Below are 21,089 nucleotides of genomic sequence, written 5' to 3' on the forward strand. Positions count from 1 at the left end.
AGAGCAGAAGTAAACTGCTTCGTGTTCCATCAATTTCTCCTGACTGAAAATTTTTGGTATCATTAACGTGAGCAGACTACACAGATGAAACTCGATAGAGATGCCTAACTGACTGAAACAGCTTACAAGTACAGTCATGTGATTGACACAGAACTAGGCTTTAAGTTTCCCCATGATGGGGGTGGGTTTTTTACATTTTGTAGTAAGAAGCAGAATGAAACCATATATCTCAGTTTATCAGCATTTTTGTGTTATTACTATAAGTATTAAATTTTGCATTTCACATTATTTAAAAATGCCCTCACTACTGATTTATGTATTTATTTTTTTATTTTATTTATTTCTAACTTCATTGATCCAACTGTGATAGACCCACAAGGATCTAGAGTGTGTCAGTAAACAACCAATACAAAGATAGTAGTAAAGCAGTCAATCAGACAAAAGTAATACTACATGTTTGCTATGCACATATGTGGTACTTTTACATGTTCCAGATGCATTTCACCGGCAGCCAGTGGAGATAGACCTGACACTGGCATGTGTGGGGGAACTTAATACAACCATCAGGAGTGGCATACACTGGCCTATAGTGTATGGTGTTGGTCAGTATGACTGCCATTGTTGGTTATTAATGTAGAGGAGTACACACTGTCTTGCAAATAGTGCTTTTTCAGTAATCAGTAACATTGTGTTTATATAAAGTAGGTCATGCATTACTTACAAACAAACAAACAAACAAACAAACAAACAAACAAACAAAAAGCATCTCTCTCAAATTCTTTGTTAACCCTCAGGTGGGTGCACCAATTTTTGTAACATGAATAGGCACATGGCACAGTTTTTACACATGTAAAAAATAGCTGGCTCTATGTTACCAAGATAAACTTGTACTATCAAACTCACCGTTTAATCTAGGTTTAATTAAGCAGTGATAAAATAAACTTATTTTATATGACCTAAATAACTGATAAATTAAGCAGTAATAACATAAACTTTCATTGTATCACTCAAGTGTTATCCCACAGTAATGACCCACTCAGGGAATTAAACAGTGCAGTTCAGCAGACCCCAGCTGAACACTTATTCGATTACTAATTATCTTGGAGACAACTGACTCATTGTGGGATTGTGCTGCTATTACAGAATCTGGGGCTTTTTCTTGCACAGCTCATAATTTTTTTCTCACCCAGCTCACTGTTTATTTTATATTACTGTTGCTCGCTTGGATATATGACAACACAACTTACCACTGTGTTAGACAGAGCAATAATGAAGCAACAGGTAGGAGCTCATAATTGTAAAACAACAGTGGATTGGTACAAGACAATTGTTATTTGTGATTGGTGCACTTTATACATAGGCATGCCTGCTTGAGGGTTAATATATCAATGAAAATAATTTTTTAAAAACATATTATAATTGGATGAATAAAAAAATCTACTCACCAGGTGGTGGCAGCAAAAAGCACACTAAGGTGAAGCAATCTTGCAAGCTTCTGGAGCCAGTGGCTTCTTCGTCTGGTAGAGGGGTTGAAGGAAAAAGGAAGGGGGATGAAGGAAATGGACTCAGGAGATTTAGGAAATGGGGAGAGTTACAGAAAAATTGTCCAGAACCCCAGGTCAGGGGAGACTTACTGGAGGACTTTTCTGTAACTCTCAACAGTCCTTAAACCTCACCAGTCATTTTGCTTCATGCCTCTTCCTTCCTCTTCTGCCCTTCTGCCAGAAGAATGAGCCACTAGCACCAAAAGCTTACACAATTCCTTAACCTTTGTGCATTTTTTGCTGTCACCACCTAGTGAGTAGATTTTTGTATCTATCCAATTATATTATATTTTCAGATTTTTTGCTGTCATTTGTAATTCATTCATTAATTTATTCATCATGTTCTGCACAATATTTGAACCTGTTAATCAACATCACTGCACCACTCACAAACTAACACATATAAAGGCCATATTCAACAAAACAGTTTCACAGCAAAGATAATAACTTATTGAAGAAGAATATGTATGTTGAATTTTGACACTTATGAATCCTAGTACCAAAATATTCTAATAGAAACACTATTACTTTCTGAATGTATATTCTTAAAATGATTATTTTAGAAAGTGGTTTAATAATCTGAATTCAGAATTAGTGTTGTTGAGCCTAGAGAACTTTTTGTTATTTTATTTCAAACATTAATCAGAACCTTTTTCTTAAAAAAATTTGTAATTTTATTACTATTGAATCTTTATGCAGCTTGATTCATGCATTGTAAATATTTTGTAAATCAGCAGGCTGGGGTGTGTTTGAATGGGGGACGGTAGGGGGGAGAAGAGAATGAGAAAGAACCTACACTTTTCAAAATTTTCTAATATTTATTCACCAAAATTAAAATGGGAACACGAAAAGGAAAGCATTATTCTCTCAGTGTTTTCTTGCCTTTTGCAATAAATATCATTGGTATTCAGTTTTTACTTCAGTTTGACAAAACAGGTTTTGTTATTACAGTTAAAGATCTGGAGTAAAATAAAACTAACTACTGTAGGGCTCTGTTCCTGAATGTTCCTGAACTTCCGACAAATTGAGGTTACCATATTTCTTATATTTCAGGTGTTATCACAAAGACTGGTGAACTGTTCCCAGCAACTTTTCCAGACAAGGGCCCCGACCTGGCTCTGCGGATTGCCAGGCATCTGAGGGGTGGCCAGCAGGTATGTCTTATAAAACAACTTGTCTTCCATCAATCCTACTTATACTTTGTGCCATGTCTGGATAACACTGGATATTGTGATCAGTTGAAGTAAATGTGGTGTAAGTAACTCTCTCGTCATTGACTGACAGCAGTGCTTCTCATGTGGATGCAGTTGTGTGTGGCTGCAAGGACATTTCCCAGGAGCTTGGAATTTTGTATGGGAGTGTTTCTGACATCATTCATGGATCCTTGAGGTACCAGAGGGTTTCATATTGGTGGGTGCCTAAGAAGTTGGATAACATGATGAAAGGCGCATGAATGACAGTGTCACAGAATCATCTGCAGTAGTTTACTGAGGAGGGTGACAGTTTCCTGGACTGCATTAATTCTGGATACTGCCTTTCACACTGGAGTGAATGGAAAAATGCAGCTCATGTGTGAGAAAATGTATCTCTTTCAGAGAAATGTGAGGTGGTGGTGGTGGTGGTGGTGGTGGTGGTGGTTGTGGTGGTAGTAGTAGTAGGATTATTCTCATCAGAACTGACAGCAAACTAACATTGACAACAATAGTGCAGGTTTACATGCTGAAGTCACAAGCAGAAGGTGAAGAGAGAGAGAAAGAAATGAGGATATTTAATGGGTAATTCAGTATGTAAAAAAAGAGATGAAACTTTAATAGTCATGGAGGATTGAAATGCAATTGTGAGGGGAATGAGTAGAAGAAAGGGTTATGGGAGAATATGGGCTTCAAAGTAGGAATGAGAGAGTAAAAAAGACTGAGTTCTTCAATAAATTTCTGTTGGTAACAGTGAATACTCCATAATTTTCAATATGATAGTGTCTGCAGCTGCGAAGAACTTTTGAAAGACTTCATGATGCCTTCAACTGCCATTCTCTTTATTTCATGTACAATTTCGGCCTTAAGTCATTTTCAAGTTTTTGTGGATGATTTTTTAGTAGTAAATTATGCCATGCACGTTGTTGCTCCTCTGATTCCATGTAATGCTCATAAAATAAATCCAAGATGTTTTATACTATTTTAGGAGCATATTACTTTCAAGCAGTTGTTGTAAAGCTCTTTGCACTAACGCGCTCTTAAAATGGCATAAAACATCTTGGTTTTATTTTATGAGCATAACATGGAATCCTAGGAGTAACGACACACATGGAATAATTTACTACTAAAAAAAATCACTCATAAAATACCTTAAAATGGCCTAAGACCAAAACTGTACAATTGTACATGAAATAAAGAGAATGGCAGTTGAAGGCATTATGAAATCTTTCAAAAAGTAAATACTCTGTTCAAGAATCACAGGAGGAGGAAAAGGTATACTTGGAGAAGGCTGAGAGACACAGGAAGATTCCAGTTAGATTACATCATGGTCAGACTTACAAAGTGTACTCAGGAGCACATATAGACTCAGACCACAATTTAGTAAAGACTTGTTTGATGGTGTGATGGAAGAAGAAACAGGAATCAAGGGGAAGATATAGGAGATTCATTAGTAGAATTAGAATTTAAAAGGCCTGTGGATGATTTAAGAGCAAAAAGGGCCGGAGGGATAGATGACATTCAAATGGAATTTATAAAAATTGTTGGCAACAAAATCACTATTCACATTGGCATGTAGAATGTATGAGACTGGCGACATACCATCAGACTTTTGGAAGAACACCATCCACACAATTCCGAAGATAACAAGAGCTACAAAGTGTGAGATTATCACATGATCAGCTTAATAGCTTGAGCATTCAAGTTGCTGACAAGAATAATACACAGATGAATGGAAAAGAAAAGATTGAAGAAGAATCAAGATATGTACATAGGATTTGTTGATTTGGGAAAGTGTTTGACAGTCTTAAGTGGTGCAATATGTTCAAAATTCTGAGAAAAATAGAGGTAAGCAGTAGGGAAAGGTTCATAATATGCAATATGTACAAGAATCAAGAGGGAACAATAATACCAGAGGACCAAGAGCAAAATGCCTGGATTTAAAAGGGTGTAAGACAAGGATCTAGTCTTTTGCTCCTACTGTTCAATCTATACTTGAAGAAATATGGGGAAATTTCAAGAGAGGGATTAAAATTCAGGGTGCAAGGATATCAATAATAAGATTCACTGATGACATTGGTATGCTCAGCAAAAGTGAAGAATAATTACAGTATCTGTTCAATGGAATAAAGAATCCAATGAGTACAGAATATGGATTGAGGGTAAATTGAAGAAAGATGAAAGTAATGAGAAGTAGCAGAAATGAGAATAGCAAGAAACCTAAAATCAAAACTGGGGCTCATGAAGCAGATGAAGTTAAGGAATTCTTCTAGTTAGACAGCTCAGTAACCCATGATGGATGGAGCAAGGATGACATAAAAAGCAGTCTAGCACTGGCAAAAAGGGCATTCCTGGCGGAGGGAAGTCAACTGGTATCAAACAAAGATCTTAATTTGAACATACATTTTGAGTATAGTGTTGTATGGTAGTAAATCATGGACCGTGGGAAAAGTGGAACAGAAGACAGTTGAAGCATTTGAGATCTGGTGCTACAGAAGAACACTGAAAATTAGGTGGACTGGTAAGGTAAGGGATGAGGTGGTTCTCCGGAGAATTGATGAAGAAAGAAATATATGGAAAACAGTGACAGAAGAAGTAATAGGATGGTAGGACAACTGTTGAGACATCAGGGAATAAGTGCCATGTTTAAAAAAATAAATAAAAATAAAAACTATGAAAAAGCAAAGGGAAAAAGAAGTTATCTAGATTTAATTCCCATTATTATAAATGTGAGCTTAACTGGTTGTTGATATAGTTTTCAGAAGTAGCTTGCAGTGGCTGCTTGTTCCATTAATATATAATTTGATGTACTATACATGTTAAGTATATTGAAACTAAGTGTAATGTGTGAACCAAAGATAAATAACACGGTAGGATTAGGGTGTAACAGCGACATACGCCCAGTCATAGGTAAAACAGGTGGCAGACTTTGATCATTGGTAGAATAGTAGGGTAAATACAATCCTTCTACAAAGGAGATTGCTTATAAAACACTCATGCAACCCATTCTACAGTGTTGTTCAAGTATGTGGGATTCATACCAAACAGGACTAACATGGAACATTGAATGTGTATTAAGAAGGAGAGCATGAATGGTCACAGGTTTCTTTGAAATACAGGAGAACATCATGGAGATGCTGAAAAAACTGAACTGGCAGATGCTTGAGATAGACACAAACTATTCTGAGAAAGACTACTTACAAAGTTGCAATAATCAGCTTTAAATGATGAATCTGGGAACACACTACAGGGTTGAATCAGAAAGTCTTTGCCTTAATTTTTCATTAGCCAAAATAAGGTACATACAGGTAATTACAAATGCATGTACTATTCTGTTTATCTTATACTATTTTCTGCATATTCCCCACACCAGTTCAAACATTTGCCCCATCACAGCACTAAATTTGATATGCCCCTGTGCCAGAATTCATCTGTCTGACTGTGGAACCACTGTCAGACTGCTATCTTGGCTTCACTGTTGCATATTAATCACTGCCCTGCCAGGAAAACATGTAAATCACTAGGGATGAGGTCCAGATTGTGTAGTGGGTAGTCCAGACTAGTCGATACTCTCCTAGTGAAATGACTGGAGTTTGTCGGCCATTTTGTTTGCCACGTGTGGCCTTGCATTGTCATGGAGGATTAAGCTCATTGTGCACATTGAGAATATCTCAGCACTTAATCCTGATGGCAGCCCGTGTGTGTGATACTGTGGAACAATAACTGTTGACATTGATGGTGGCATGTAGTGTCATGAAATACTGGAGAGTGGTCCTCAGTGATTCCACAAGATCATTAACGTCACCTTCCCAGCAGATGGCACTGAACAGAATTTTATTTTTTTGTTTCTATTGAACCCGAATGTTTCCTCCTGGTGCTCTGCTGCTTTAATACCAGCACTGAATTCAGTACTCACATTTCATTGGAAGTGACAAAGAGGTCCAAGAAATGGTCACCCAACTCGGCATACCATTGCAGATGATTCAGTGAAACAACCATTCACTTGCATTTCATCATGTCATCCAACTACTTAAGCACCCACTGATATGAAAATTTCTTGTACCCTAAGGACCCATGAATGGTTTTGTAAACATTCTCATACAAAATGTCAAGCTTCTAGGAAACACCATTGAGGTATACACAGCACTCTACTTTCAACATTGCATCCAGTATTGTCATCAGTCTGCAACAAATGCAGCCTTGCCAAATGCTCATTGTCATGCAAATTCACAACACCACCACCTCACACTTCACAAAGCAAGACATTTTGCCCACAGGTAGGCTGCACTTCCCTGTGAATTTTCATGGGCATTCACCCCTTGCTCCATAGAAAACAAATTACACTTTGTTGTTCATACATGATGGATGTATTTGACGCAACCACCTCCTTGGACAACTGACAATAGCTACATGCCATGGAGCTAATGTAATTTGACTGTAATTTGACTCATACTGTCTCCTATGTATCACTTCTGTGTAGAAATCACAAGGGCAAGATTAGATTAATTATAACACATGCAGATGTGTTTAAGCCATGATTCTTCCCATACTCTAAACATAAATGAAACAGAAAGAAGCCATACAACAAATTATGACCAATGCTGCACTGCTTACATCAGCAATTTTGTGCAGATTACTTACACAAACTCTCTCTCTCTCTCTCTCTCTCTCTCTCTCTCTCTCTCTCTCTCTTCCCAAGAAGAGTTACTCTGAAATAGTCTACTCCCCTTTTTTATGTGTACTCCATACTATGCATTCATATAACTTTACTGATTTCAGGGACCATTGTCAGCTGTCTAATATTGGAAAAGTTAAAACCTGCATAATGTGTACATTAGTATTAACAGAATTTTGCATCTTGGTGCCTCAACTCCAAATATTGTACTAAATTATAGGAGGAGGAGGAGCTAATAAGATACAGTCTTTTACTTTCTTTTTGAATATCTGAGGATTTTATGTTTCCTTGTTTGATGTCTACCAGCTTTTGTGCCAGAATATAAAATGACATCATGTACCCTACACAAGGGTGCATGGTCTATTTGGAAATTATTTTTACTTACAGAATTGTGTTGGTGAATTTCACGTTTCATTTTAAATGCACTTTTCTGATTGATTATAAATACATTCAGAGGGTAAATATATTTTGCACATGAGTGGAAGAATCTTTAGAGCTCTGAAGAGGCTTCTGCAAAATGTTCTAGCAATTTCATTTGCAGGTCAATACAATAATTTAAAATGCAGTCCTACAGGATTGAGCTTTTTAGTCAACTTATCCAGACATTGCTGCATCTCAGTTCATTGTGTATTTGGATGCCTAGAAATTTCATACACATTAAAAAAAAAAAGTGTTGCCCATTGATTTCTACTCCTGATACCTGATAGTAATTTTAATTAGTCTGAAATTCCACAATGAGTCTACATAAGGTGAAGGTGAGTTATCTGCAGTGAACCAGTTATAGACCTGTTCCATTATTCTTTTGCTTTGACAGATATGAATGTGTTTACACCCATTATCAGTGTACCTGTGTCATCAACAAACGTGACAGTTTCTTAAGGGTACTCCAATATCATTTATAAATTGTTCATGTACGCCAAGAATAGGAGGGAGCCAAGCACCAAACCTTCTGGCATGCCATATTTAATGTTTCCATACCATCATAACCATAGAAATTACTGCTGTTCTGTGACTTGGTGCAATTCCAGTCCAAGTAAATAAAATGGATTTCATATTAATGGTCCATTTTCCCAGTGTTTTCATCTACACTTAGGAAGAATTCCTCTATTTTAGTGTTAGATAAATTAACCAGGAAAATAAAAAACTTTAATTCTAGTCGATTCTATATTCTGCCTTGGATGCATCATTGTTTGCTCAGTGATTTCTCCTCTCTCTAGTCTGAATGGTGTGGTCTTTGTTTTACCATTTTGGTTTTCTTTCTTTCTTTCATTTCTGTCTCATTTTAGGTCTTCTGCTCATTCTTATCGAGTGAGGAAGCACAGTTAGCAGATTAGACATGCGTTCAAGGACAATGAGCTTCAAATCCAAGTCTGGAAATCCTGGTACATGTGATTTGTGGCCTGCTTACATAATTTCATACAATGGTTCATATGAAAATGACACGGCAGATTTCTTTCCTCATTCTTGTCTGAAAAAAGTGTGTTCTTTGTCACTACTGACATGATCATCCATGAAGAATTAGGCACTTATCTTCCTTCTTTTTTTTCATCTTTTGCCTTATCTAATCCTTAGACTTTTTCCTATCTGATTTTCCTTTTCTCATCTGTTTCTCTAAAAAAAAAAAGAACTTATTAATTATCTAGCATATCAGTCTCATAACCATTAGTATTTCTTTTATCGGTTGTTACCATCTGTGTTGGCTTTGAGCCTTCTGTGCTGGAGAACAAACTTCTTGTTCAGTTCTTTCCCTTCAGCATCTCTCTCTTGATACAGGATCCTAAATGTTTTACCCTTTATGTTGTTTTAATTATTTTTTTTTATTAACACACTCTTGCAAACTTTCTTTTCCTTCTTTTTTCCCTTTAATTTGTCAAAATTAAACACTTTATTATAATATGCTATGATTTCAGTTCCTTTTGTCATTGCTGTAAGGCATACATTGACATTTAGATACCCGGGTTCCCGGGTTTGATTCCTGGCGGGGTCAGGGATTTTCTCTGCCTCGTGATGGCTGGGTGTTGTGTGCTGTCCTTAGGTTAGTTAGGTTTAAGTAGTTCTAAGTCTAGGCAACTGATGACCTCAGATATTAAGTCGCATAGTGCTTAGAGCCATTTGAACCATTTTTTGAAAAAAGTCAAAGATATCACTTGTCTCTGCAAGTAAATATGTTTAGTGCTCTGAAAATCATTCCGCCAGAATTTATTACTTGTTATAACAGATGAGATATTTCATTTACAGAAAGTAATAAAGGTTGCAGTGAACGTATCCTAATGTAGTGATATTAATTTGCAGGTGCTGGATATTTATGACTCCAATCTGGGTCTGTTAAGAATTGGACCATTCAATTATGACCCTCTGCGTGGAGTTGACTTGTGGCTCGAACAACCGGATGAACTTATACTGCAACATTTAAGCACATCACCTGAAGTAGAGCCACCACACTTTGTAATGCAGGTTTGTCATTATGCTATGTGTATGTACAAAAATTCAATGATCAGTGAAATTTTGTCTTGCTGTCAACCATAGATTATTGAGTATGCTGGGAGAAACTAAAAATTCCCAGCAAATATTTATATTGTGTTACGCATTGGGCAACCCAAAAAGCATAGGATATGGAAAGAAGTGGTAGAACAAATTCAACATATTTGATCATAAATCAACATTTTCCTATTTGTTTTTGACTTGTAAAGCTGAATTAATAGCAGGCTGCACTAGCAGTTGTTTGATTGTTATTAGAGATTTTGCATAAGAGCTATTTCATCTACAAAAGCAACTGGAGTTGTAAGGTAGAAGGAACAAAACCTGACAAATGGACAAATGGAAAGTTTTTTTTTCCAACCCTCCCATCCCCTCGCCACCTCTTCCACCTAGAACAGTGAATCTCACTGGAACAGTGAAACAGAGAATTATGCAGTTTGGTGGTGTATGAGCAACACGCTTCTAGTTGCTTTTGCCTCAAGAGATATAATTTTGAAACTTTAAATAGTGCAAAAAACTCTAATGTTTACCATTTTAACATAACACTCAGCCTTTGTATGACTCATCAGTAGGTAACAAATCTCGCAGCCTCAGCTCCAATGCAGTAGGCTATCCCAAATATTTTAAGTTGTTGAAAAAGTCATTGTTTCAGAGAATAGTCATTCAAATACCTTTGATAAAAAGATGCTGATGCTCTCTATTTACTTCATGGGACTTAACTACCTACTGTATGTTTTCAATTTATTAGGTTTCAGAAGCAGCTCACTTTTTAGCTATTGGTATAATACTTAAATTTTTCTTAAAATTGCCATAGTTATCAGCAGTTACTTCTGGTAGTCACTTTCTGCCTCTTGTTAACAACAATTTATTTAATCGAATTTCATTATTCATTCATAGACAATTGACATTTTATAAATATTGTCTAATATATGTGAAATAGCTACATGTTTCATGACATAGAAAGGAAGAAACAAGAAAATATTTCTATATATGGACATAATGTGTACATACTATGCAAAACAAGTGCACAGAATTTTCAGTATATGCAGAATAATATTATTCATCAGAATAATTAGCAACCAGCTGTGCAAAATAAATTTTATTTCCCTAGCCAGGTTCAGCCAATGGCCTTGCTGCAGTGGTAACACCAGTTCCCATCAGATCGCCAAAGTTAAGCACTGTCAGGTTGGGCTAGCGCTTGGATGGGTGACTATGCAGTCGGCCGAGGGCTGTTGGCAAGTGAGGTGCACTCAGCCCTTGTGAGGCAAACTGAGGAGCTGCCTGATTGAGAAGTAGCAGCTCCGGTCTCGTAAACTGACTTACAGCTGGGAGAGTGATGTGCTGACCACAATACTCTCCATATCCACATCCAGTGACGCCTGTGGGCTGAGGATGATACAGCAGCTTGTCGGTACCATTGGACCTTCCAAGGGGAGAGAGAACCAGGTTCAGGCACTTAGTGCCCTTCTTCAGAAGGTTATAACTATCAAATTATTTGTGAGTTTCAACAGTAAGGTGCATACAGCACATTGCTATGGTCATGTGGTTCATTGTGCCTGTACAAAGATTGTATAAGGAAGTGAAACAACAAGTGAAGTTCTGGTATAGTGTCTGCACTTGTTTGGATTCTTTGTACCATTTTTGTACAGGCAAATATGAACAACATGACAACAGCAGTATGCTGTGTGCATCTTGTTGACACTCACAAATAATGCAATAGTTATAGCCTTCTGAAGAAGGGCACTAAGTGCCTGAAACTGGTTAGGGAAATAAAAGTTCTTTTGTGCAACTCGTTGCTGATTATTTTGATAAATACAATTACAGTTGCTGATGATGAATAAAATACTAAAGAATAATTTAAATCTCTAATTAATATCGACACTATATATAAAAAAATAGAGGGAAACATTCCACGTGGGAAAAATTTATCGAAAAACAAAGATGATGTGACTTACCAAACGAAAGCGCTGGCAGGTCGAAAGACACACAAACATATACACAAAGTTCAAGCTTTCGCAACAAACTGTTGCCTCATCAGGAAAGAGGGAAGGAGAGGGAAAGACAAAAAGATGTGGGTTTTAAGGGAGAGGGTAAGGAGTCATTCCAATCCCGGGAGCGGAAAGACTTACCTTAGGGGGAAAAAAGGACAGGTATACACTCGCACACACACACATATCCATCCGCACATACACAGACACAAGCAGACATTTGCAAAGGCCTTTACAAATGTCTGCTTGTGTCTGTGTATGTGCGGATGGATATGTGTGTGTGTGTGTGTGCGAGTGTATACCTGTCCTTTTTTCCTTTTTTCCCCCTAAGGTAAGTCTTTCCGCTCCCGGGATTGGAATGACTCCTTACCCTCTCCCTTAAAACCCACATCTTTTCGTCTTTCCCTCTCCTTCCCACTTTCCTGAAGAGGCAACAGTTTGTTGCGAAAGCTTGAATTTTGTGTGTATGTTTGTGTTTGTTTGTGTGTCTATCGACCTGCCAGAACTTTCGTTCGGTAAGTCACATCATCTGTGTTTACATAACTAAAAATTTGCATATTATCTTCTTGTTCAGTATGCTTTCTTTGACATTTTTACAGTTACAGCACAACTGTTGTTTTGCTGTTACAATAGATTCAACATTACTATCAAAACATCAAATTAATTCTTCTATTAAGTTCTTTGCATTGACTATCATATTAGTGCTGTGCAGTTTATATCTGGGTATATGTATGAACAAATATTCAGCAGTGTGAATTTTGAAGTTCTGGTAATTAATAGTGTAATTAATCATGTGTTTCCACGTGTTCTGCTAATTTGTTGTTTCCATTTTATGCACAATATACTGACCCAGCTATGTTCTTCAGGTGCTGCAAGTTTTGTGGTTATGTGTACTCACTACCTGGACTCCAACCAAATACAGCCTGGCATTCACCTTAAGCACTCTAGAGAAATCACAGAAAAACTAAATTTGAATGGGCAGATGAGCATTTTAACTGCCTTCCCCCCAAATACGAGTGCACTCTTTCATTACTGTGCCACCACACTCATTGTATCACAGTACAGATGTGACGGATGTTTATTAGCTGGGATATTTTCATTGTAAATCCTGAGAGTAATGTTCTATAGGATTTTTTTTTTTCTTAAGAGAGTCACAATTGATTTAGTGTTGCATGATTTACACTACCTGGTAAAAAGTATCTGGACAGCCCTATGAAATTTGGAATTGACCACTAGATGTCGTGAGAGGGAGAATCGTGTTGTCAGTAAAGAACCAGAATAATAGAATGGCTCCTTCAGGATAGCTCAGTGGCCTCGAATATGGACTATTCACTGGATGTCATCTGATTGACAGGTGCAGCAGGGACATTTCAATTTTTTTTTTTTTTTTAAATCTGCTCTAGCTGATGATTGGTGATGTGATTATGAAGCGGAAATGTGAAGAAACAACCCCAGCTTAACCAAGACGAGGCATGCCTCATATACTGATGGGCAAGGACTATCAAGGACTGTGGAGGTCAGTTGTACAAAATCACATGAAGTCAGTGAAAGGAATCGTTTCTGAGTTTCAAAGTGCTACCAGCAGTATAGTTGGTACAATGACATGCATAGGGAGTTAAAAAGAATGGGGTACAATAGTTGCAAAACTCCTCATAGGCTGCACACTTCTGCAGTCAGTGCTAAGTGATGCTTGAAGTGATGTAAAGAGTGATGCCACTGGACAGTGGATGACCAGAAATGAGTGATTTGTAGTGATGAATCACACTATAAGATGTGGCAGTCTATTGGAAGTGTTTGAGTTTGGCAAATGCCTGAAGAACCTGATGTTTTGTGTAGTGACAACAATGAAGTACAGAGGTGATGGTGTTACAGAATGGGAATGTTTTTCATGGTCCGGGTGTGATCCTCTTACTGTTCTTAAGAAATCATTAAATGCAAAAGGATATGAACACATTTAACAGCATTGTGTACTTCATACTGTTAAGGAACACACCAGAGATGATGATTGTTTGTGTCAGGATGACAAAGCACTGGTTCATAAAGCTACATCTGTGAGCCACTGGATTGTGGACAATAACATTTCTGAAATGGACTGTCCTGCGCAAAGTCCTGACCTGACAGTGGGATGAGTCAGAAAATCAACTTCACTCCATACTCCAACATCATGAACTTCTCTGGTTCCAGTTCTTGAGGAAAAATGCACTGCCATTCCCCACTGACATTCAGGCACCTCATTGAAAGTGTCCCCAGCAGAGTTAAAGTGGTCATAAAGGAGCTTCTGAAGAGAGTAAAAAAGCATTCTGTAACATGCTTCACTCATTCTCAGTAATGGATCCTTTCAATTTTCCTTGTATTTATATGATTTTGTTTGTAATTTTCAGATCATTTTCATATTTTTATAAACAATGATAAGAGGCAAAGCAACAAATTACCCGATAGCAAAGACATTTGGCTGTTTTCAGGCACACATACAAGATTGAAATCATTTTGGAACATTCACAAAATGTCCTTCAGAACTAACTAACAAAAACATGCATATACATGCATGTCAGTATTGTCCCCATTGGCTACATTTTCCCAGCAATGTGGCCTGGAGGGTGAGAGGGTTGCCAAATGGACTGGGAGAGAGGCGGAAGGAAGATGGGAGGGGGAGGGAGTGGTGGAGCAAAAGGAGAGAGAGGCAACAAGGGACCAGGGTAAGAATGTGATGGAGTATGTTTGGGGTGGGGGAGATAGAAAAGAGAAACATCAGAGTCAACACTGGGTGTGTATTAATGGACTGGAATGGATGTACAGTGTTGGTGGATAGAATAGGTTTTCCTCATGAATACAAGCCATTTGGCAAGGAGTTATGAGTACATATAACATAAGGATGAACCAGGATATTCCAGAGATTGGGTAGGTAGTGGAATACCACTCTAGAAGAGATGAGAAAGATGTTTCTGCCACCTCTCCCAGGTTGTTATACACTCCCTTCCCCCAAAACCCAATCTATAAAATATTCTGGTCCATCATTATGCCATGCTTGTTCCCAATCTCCTGCTCACTGATCATATCCCTTTTCTACCTCCCCTCCCACAACTCTCAATCCATTCCTCCCACACCCCTCAACCCATTCCTCCAATTCATTATGTGCCTCATTTAATGTTGAGTACCTGCACCAAGGTTGAATCATTGGTGCCACACTCCTATTCGTTTCCCTGTCTGCCACCTTCCTTTTCAACCCTTCCTTTCCCCTTCACCTTTTTATTCCTTTCACCTTCTTATTCCTTTCACTCATTCCAGCTGACAAAGCTCCTCAGCCCAGTCGAGCTGATGCATCGGGACAGTGTAGCAGTGTGTGTATATGTGTGTCTTAAATAGATAGTTCTAAATGAGGACATTGCTCAGTAGCTTAGCATTGATTTTAATGTCATTTATGTGCCTGATGACTGCTCAACACTAAAACATATAATGTTGTTGTGTACTGTTATTCCATACATTTTTGTGTTTCACCCAAGATGTTCCTCATGAACATTTAACTGACAGAGTTTTTCTCAATGTTAAGATACGTGCAACACTGAAGTACATCCAAGAGCATCCCTTCCCAGCAATCACGGTGTTCAGGGACAATAGGCCACGGTACTACCGACGGGACGAGAACACGGGACAGTGGGTGCCAATACGCTACTGATTGCTGGCAAAAGTCAGCAGTGGTGCCCATTTCTGAAACTCACCTCAAATGGTGGGACAGCAAGTAAAGTGAATCACTTGTGCTTCTGACACAGTTGTAATCTTAATTCTATGTCATTAGTTTTCACTACCTTGTAATCCTTTTCCTTTTTATTACAATGCTTCTTTTATTTTTGAGAGATATTTTGTGACTGTTTATACTACTGCTGTATATATTACATATCACTGTTATACTTCACTGTAGTATAGTGTCACCATATGAAAGCAAGGATAGGCATTATTGTGAAAAGCTTTTTCAGAATAATTATTGGAACAAATGTCTGCATGGCTGTTTATTTCATCGAATTTTTTGAAAAAGAGAAAAGAAAAGAAAAATTTGATGATCTCTCATAATCAGTAATAGTGCTGTTACAGGTGTTAGATGGAGAAGGTGTTTAATGTTGATCACTAGTGACAGGCATTTTTTTGTGAAAAGTTCAGGTGCCAGGAGTGAACTGTCATTCACACAAGTTGTTAATACATATCTCCATTACATAATTAATAAGATCCCCCACATTGGCTGATTATCTGGGTTTTGCTCCCAACTACAGCAACTATTTTTAAAGTTTGTGTCATTACTTTTGGAAACACTTTCCTTGTATAACTAAGTCTTGAACATGTGAGGGCAATCTAGTAAATAAAGGGCATATCACAATGTTATTGCTGTATATTAATTTTATAGAATTTGAAAGATATGTAGTGGAACTACTGGTGTATACTTTATTCTTCTTAATACTGTAACTACTGAGGCATTAAGCACATGCCTTTATGAGTTTACATATTCTTCAGAGTACATCATCAGATGAAGGCTTATTCATGACAGTGGAGTACAGTGAACTCTGTCATGTAGTACTCGATAAATTCTCACATTGTCTTTACACATGAAGCATCTATTGATCAGTGATGCGGTGTGGGTACATGCACACAACAATCTCATGTGAATGCTCACCTACCATTAGCCACTAAGATTAAGTTTCATGGGAGTATTCTTCTTCTTCATCCTTTTTTTTTTCCACATACATATTTACTGTTATTTTTTAGCTTCTTTCCACTTACATCCACAAAAGTGCATTAATGGTGTATGCTCAGAAGTTCCTAGAATACAAAACACCATCTTTTAATAGGCAAAACAAGTGTAACAAGGACATTCTGTTACAGTTGCTTTTTTACTTCTAGTAATCAAAGAATGATAGTCACTGTAAAACTATGCAGGCAAATTTCAATACACGGTTGTCCTCAAAGATAAGTTGTTAAAGTCTTGACAGTCTATGTTGAATTGTGATTGTTCTAATTACCTGACTGATGCATCTCTTTCTAGGTGCTTTTAGAAGTAAGTAGTAACAAATAAAGAAAATGAGGCATTGTGTTGCCCTGAGAATATTTGTGATGTTCATGGCATAACTTACTTAGAAGAGATAATCTGTTCAGTATACAAATTTATAAAAGAAAAGCCATTTTCATGGAAATCAATGAAATGATTATTATAAAAAAACAATTTTGGAGAAACTGTACTACAGAACTGTATTTTTCTTTTAAAACATACAATTTTTCACTTGTTATTTCCTGATATAAAATCAACTGATTGTTCTGGGAAGTCATTTGTGGGCTGCATGTTTATTTCCTGCTGTTTATGCAACTGACAAATTGCCTGATGCTTTTATGCATTTATGTACTGTTAATTTAACATTATAGTGTTGAAAAAGCATTATCCCTAGAAGTCGGCACAAAAACAAAAGAAATTAGGTGTAATGCACAATTTACTTTTAATGTGATTCAAATAATGTTTTTCTTAAACTGCTGTATTTCGTCGGGGTCTCTCAAGGAAAATAACGCCAACATAGTCACTTATTCAAAGAAACCTACATATCAATTATTCCATATCTATTGTGTGAATGCTAAGAGAAAATAAATATTGTAGGTTCATTAATGGTTTCACAGATATGAGACTGAATTCTTTTGTGGCCCACTGTTTGGGCATGTGACTTGAAAGCTCTATGTGTGATTATACCAGAGATTATTCAACTTTTAGCTGTCATTAGTGTTGGCTCTCTTTTGTGAGAGATAATGTTTTGAGAAATATTTTGTTTTTATATATTAAGTAATAGTTCTGGAGAATCCAGATTAATTTGTATGCTTGTAAATTTGTTGAGAGATTGTTGCAAAGACACAACAGCTACATCTTATTTGTTGTTCGTGTTCATATTTTATGACAAAGTACATATTTTAGTTTTGTATGTATTTGAAGGTGTTCAGAGGCAATGCCATAGAATGCCTCATGTTTGTTACAAGTTTACTTAAATCATTTTGTACTATACAATAAATGTCTTTCTTAAAAAATGGTAGAAATTTACATTAATGAAGTTAATTTGCCACAGATTTGTATTTTTGTACATTTTAAGTGACTTTCAACGTGGATAACATTTATTTTTTTACTGTATATCTTTGTATCACAGTTGTCTGGCACAATATTAAAATATTGTAAGTATCAGGGAACTGTAATATAAAGTTGCTAGCATTAAAAAAATTACACAACTATAAGATGAAGACTATTAATTGCTTATGTAAACTGAATATCGAAGAGAGAGAGAGAGAGAATAAATTTAAAGTTTTTTTCCTAACATTATTTAAGGTAAATGCTCGGATCATTCCTCTGAAATGACCAGAGCTAGTTTGCTCCCTCCATCCTTGTCTATCCTGAGTTTGTACATTGCCACTAATGAACTCAGTGTTTTAAGGGAGTTTCTAACCATAATCTTCCTTTCTTCTAATTCATGTATGCATACTCCCTACCAGTTATGCAAAAGTTCATCAGCAGGCTCAAGCAATTATGACAAACAGATTTTGTTTCTTATAATAATTACTGATTTACATTAATAAATGTTCTGTGCATGCAGTACCCAAAATCACACTCCATCAACTTTCCAGAATTCCCTAATTTCGAACCTTGCCTCCCCATCATTCCCCAAATCCCTCAACATTGAAACCAACCACATATCTGCTGAAGAAATAGCAATTCACTATCTAAAAACATAGACCAACCTTATAGTTCTATCTGCTGACAGAGGCTCTGCCACTGTGGCTATGAACTGCAAGCCATCTGTCAGAAGGCCTCCACCATCTCTCCAGTACATCCACCTATAAGTCCTGCCACAGTGAGCCCATTCCAGAAATTTAGCAGAATCTCCTGTCCTTTGTTAAATCCTTAGGTCCATCCCAGAACCTCTCCCCAGAGTCCACATCTCTGCTCACCCTCACCACCCCCCAAACTCCTGTCTTCTACATGTTTGTAAACCCAACCACCCATGACTCCCCATTGTGGTTTGTTACTGTGCCCCAGTAGAGAAAATCTCTACCCATGTGGACCAATGCCACCAGCCTATTATCCATAACCTACCATCCCATATAAAAGACATGACCATTTCCTCCACTGACTCTCCACAGTTGCTGTCCCTTTACCATCCAGCACCTAGCACTTATCTGTTGATACCACCTACCTCTACACTAACACTCCAAATGCCTATGGCCTTGCTGCTATTGAATACTACCCTTTCCAACCCTTAAATGACTCTAAACCTACAATCTCCTTCCTGGTCACCATGACAATCTATAACTCCACCCAGAATTAACTTCACCTTTGAAGCTGTTACTGACAGATCCATGATTCAGCAATGGTCAACTGCATGGCACCATCCTGTGTAATGCATTTGTGTGCCATTAGAGGACTCCTTCCTAATCACCCAAAATCCGAAACCTCTCACCTATTTCAAATTCACTGATGACATCTTCATGACTTGGACTGAGGTGAGGACATCCTACCCACATTCCCCCAGTAGCTCAACACCTTCTCCCCCATTTGCTTCATCTGGTCCTCCTCAGCACAACATGCTACCTTTCTCGATATTGACTCTCATCTCAAGGATGATTACATCAAGAACCACCATCACATCACATCACATCAAATCTAACAGCTACCAATAACACCTCTATTTCAACAGCTGTCGCCCATTCCACAGCAAGAAGTCTCTTCCACACAGTCTAGTCACCCATGATTGTCACATCTGTAGTGATGAGTAGTCCCTCTCCAAATATATGAGCGTGAACTCAGAAACTGAAATTACTCTCCCAACCTTGTCCAGAAACAGATCTCCTGTGCCTTGTCTCACCACCCACGTGCTATCACCACATACCCACAGTCTGACCACAAAGGAGCACTCCTTTCCAGACTCAGTACACCCAGGACTGGAGAAATGAATCGCGCTCTCTGCCAAGGTTTTGACTATCTCTCATTCTGTCTTGTGAGAAACCCTCCCACAGTGGTATTCTGCTGACCACCCAACTTACACAATATCCTTGTTGGTCCCCACTCCACCCCTATTCTCGTCACTTTCCTCATGGCTCATATCCTTGCAATAGACCTGGAAGTAAGACCTGTCCCGTATACCGGATGATCAAAAAGTCAGTATAAATTTGAAAACTGAATAAATCATTGAATAATGTAGATAGAGAGTTACAAATTGACACACATGCTTTGAATGACATGGGGTTTTATTAGAACCAAAAAAATACAAAAGTTCAAAAAATGTCCAACAGATTCATCTGATCAGAATAGCAATAATTAGCAGAACAAAGTAAGACAAAGCAAAGATGATGATCTTTACAGGAAATGCTCAATATGTCCACCACCATTCCTCAGCAATAGCTGTAGTTGAGGAATAATGTTGTGAACAGCACTGTAAAGCATGTCCGGAGTTATGGTGAGGCATTGGCATCGGATGTTGTCTTTCAGCATCCCTAGAGATGTCAGTTGATCACAATACACTTGTGACTTCAGGCAACCCCAAAGCCAATAATTGCACGGACTGAGGTCTGGGAACCTGGGAGGCCAAGCATGACCAAAGTGGCGGCTGAGCACACAATCATCACCAAACGACGCGCGCAAGAGATCTTTCACGCATCTAGCAATATGGGTGGAGCACCATCCTGCATAAACATTGCACGTTCCAGGAGGTGTTTATCAGCCAGACTGGGGATGATGCGATTCTGTAACATATCAGCGTACCTCTCACCCGTCACGGTAGCAGTTACAAAACCAGAATCACGCATTTCCTTGAAGAAGAAAAAAGGCCCGATAACGGTAGATGTGGTAAGTCCAACCCATACCATGACTTTTTCGTCATGCAATGGAGTTTCCATGACAGTTCTAGGATTTTCGGTGGCCCAAATTCTGCAGTTGTGGGCATTGACAGAACCTCGGAGCGTGAAATGAGCTTCATCGATCCACAACACGTTACTCAACCAATCGTCATCTTCTGCAATCTTTTGAAATGCCCACACCGCAAATGCCCTCTGCTTCACTAAATCATCAGATAACAGTTCATGATGCCGATGGATTTTGTACAGATAGCATCGGAGGGTACGCCTAAGTGCCAACCAAACAGTAGTGTATGGAATGCCGATGCGACGTGCGACTGCACAAGTGCTGACTTCCCCACACATAGATGAA

The 21,089-nt window shown here is 37.9% G+C and overlaps 1 protein-coding gene across 1 annotated transcript in view; it reads left to right on the top strand.

The window, feature by feature from the left end:
• LOC126473695 (protein N-terminal asparagine amidohydrolase) overlaps positions 1-18,124 on the top strand; it is a 240,004-nt gene extending 221,880 nt beyond the window's left edge. Inside the window, exons 5-8 of the mRNA XM_050100934.1 lie at positions 495-602; positions 2,598-2,698; positions 9,702-9,863; positions 15,423-18,124. Coding sequence (XP_049956891.1) covers positions 495-602; positions 2,598-2,698; positions 9,702-9,863; positions 15,423-15,548 — 497 coding nt within the window. The 3' untranslated portion in view covers positions 15,549-18,124. The remainder of the gene's footprint in view (positions 1-494; positions 603-2,597; positions 2,699-9,701; positions 9,864-15,422) is intronic.
• The last annotated feature ends 2,965 nt before the right edge of the window (positions 18,125-21,089 follow it).

This window comes from Schistocerca serialis, chromosome 4 (assembly GCF_023864345.2).
Source record: "Schistocerca serialis cubense isolate TAMUIC-IGC-003099 chromosome 4, iqSchSeri2.2, whole genome shotgun sequence".
Lineage (NCBI taxonomy): Eukaryota > Metazoa > Arthropoda > Insecta > Orthoptera > Acrididae > Schistocerca > Schistocerca serialis.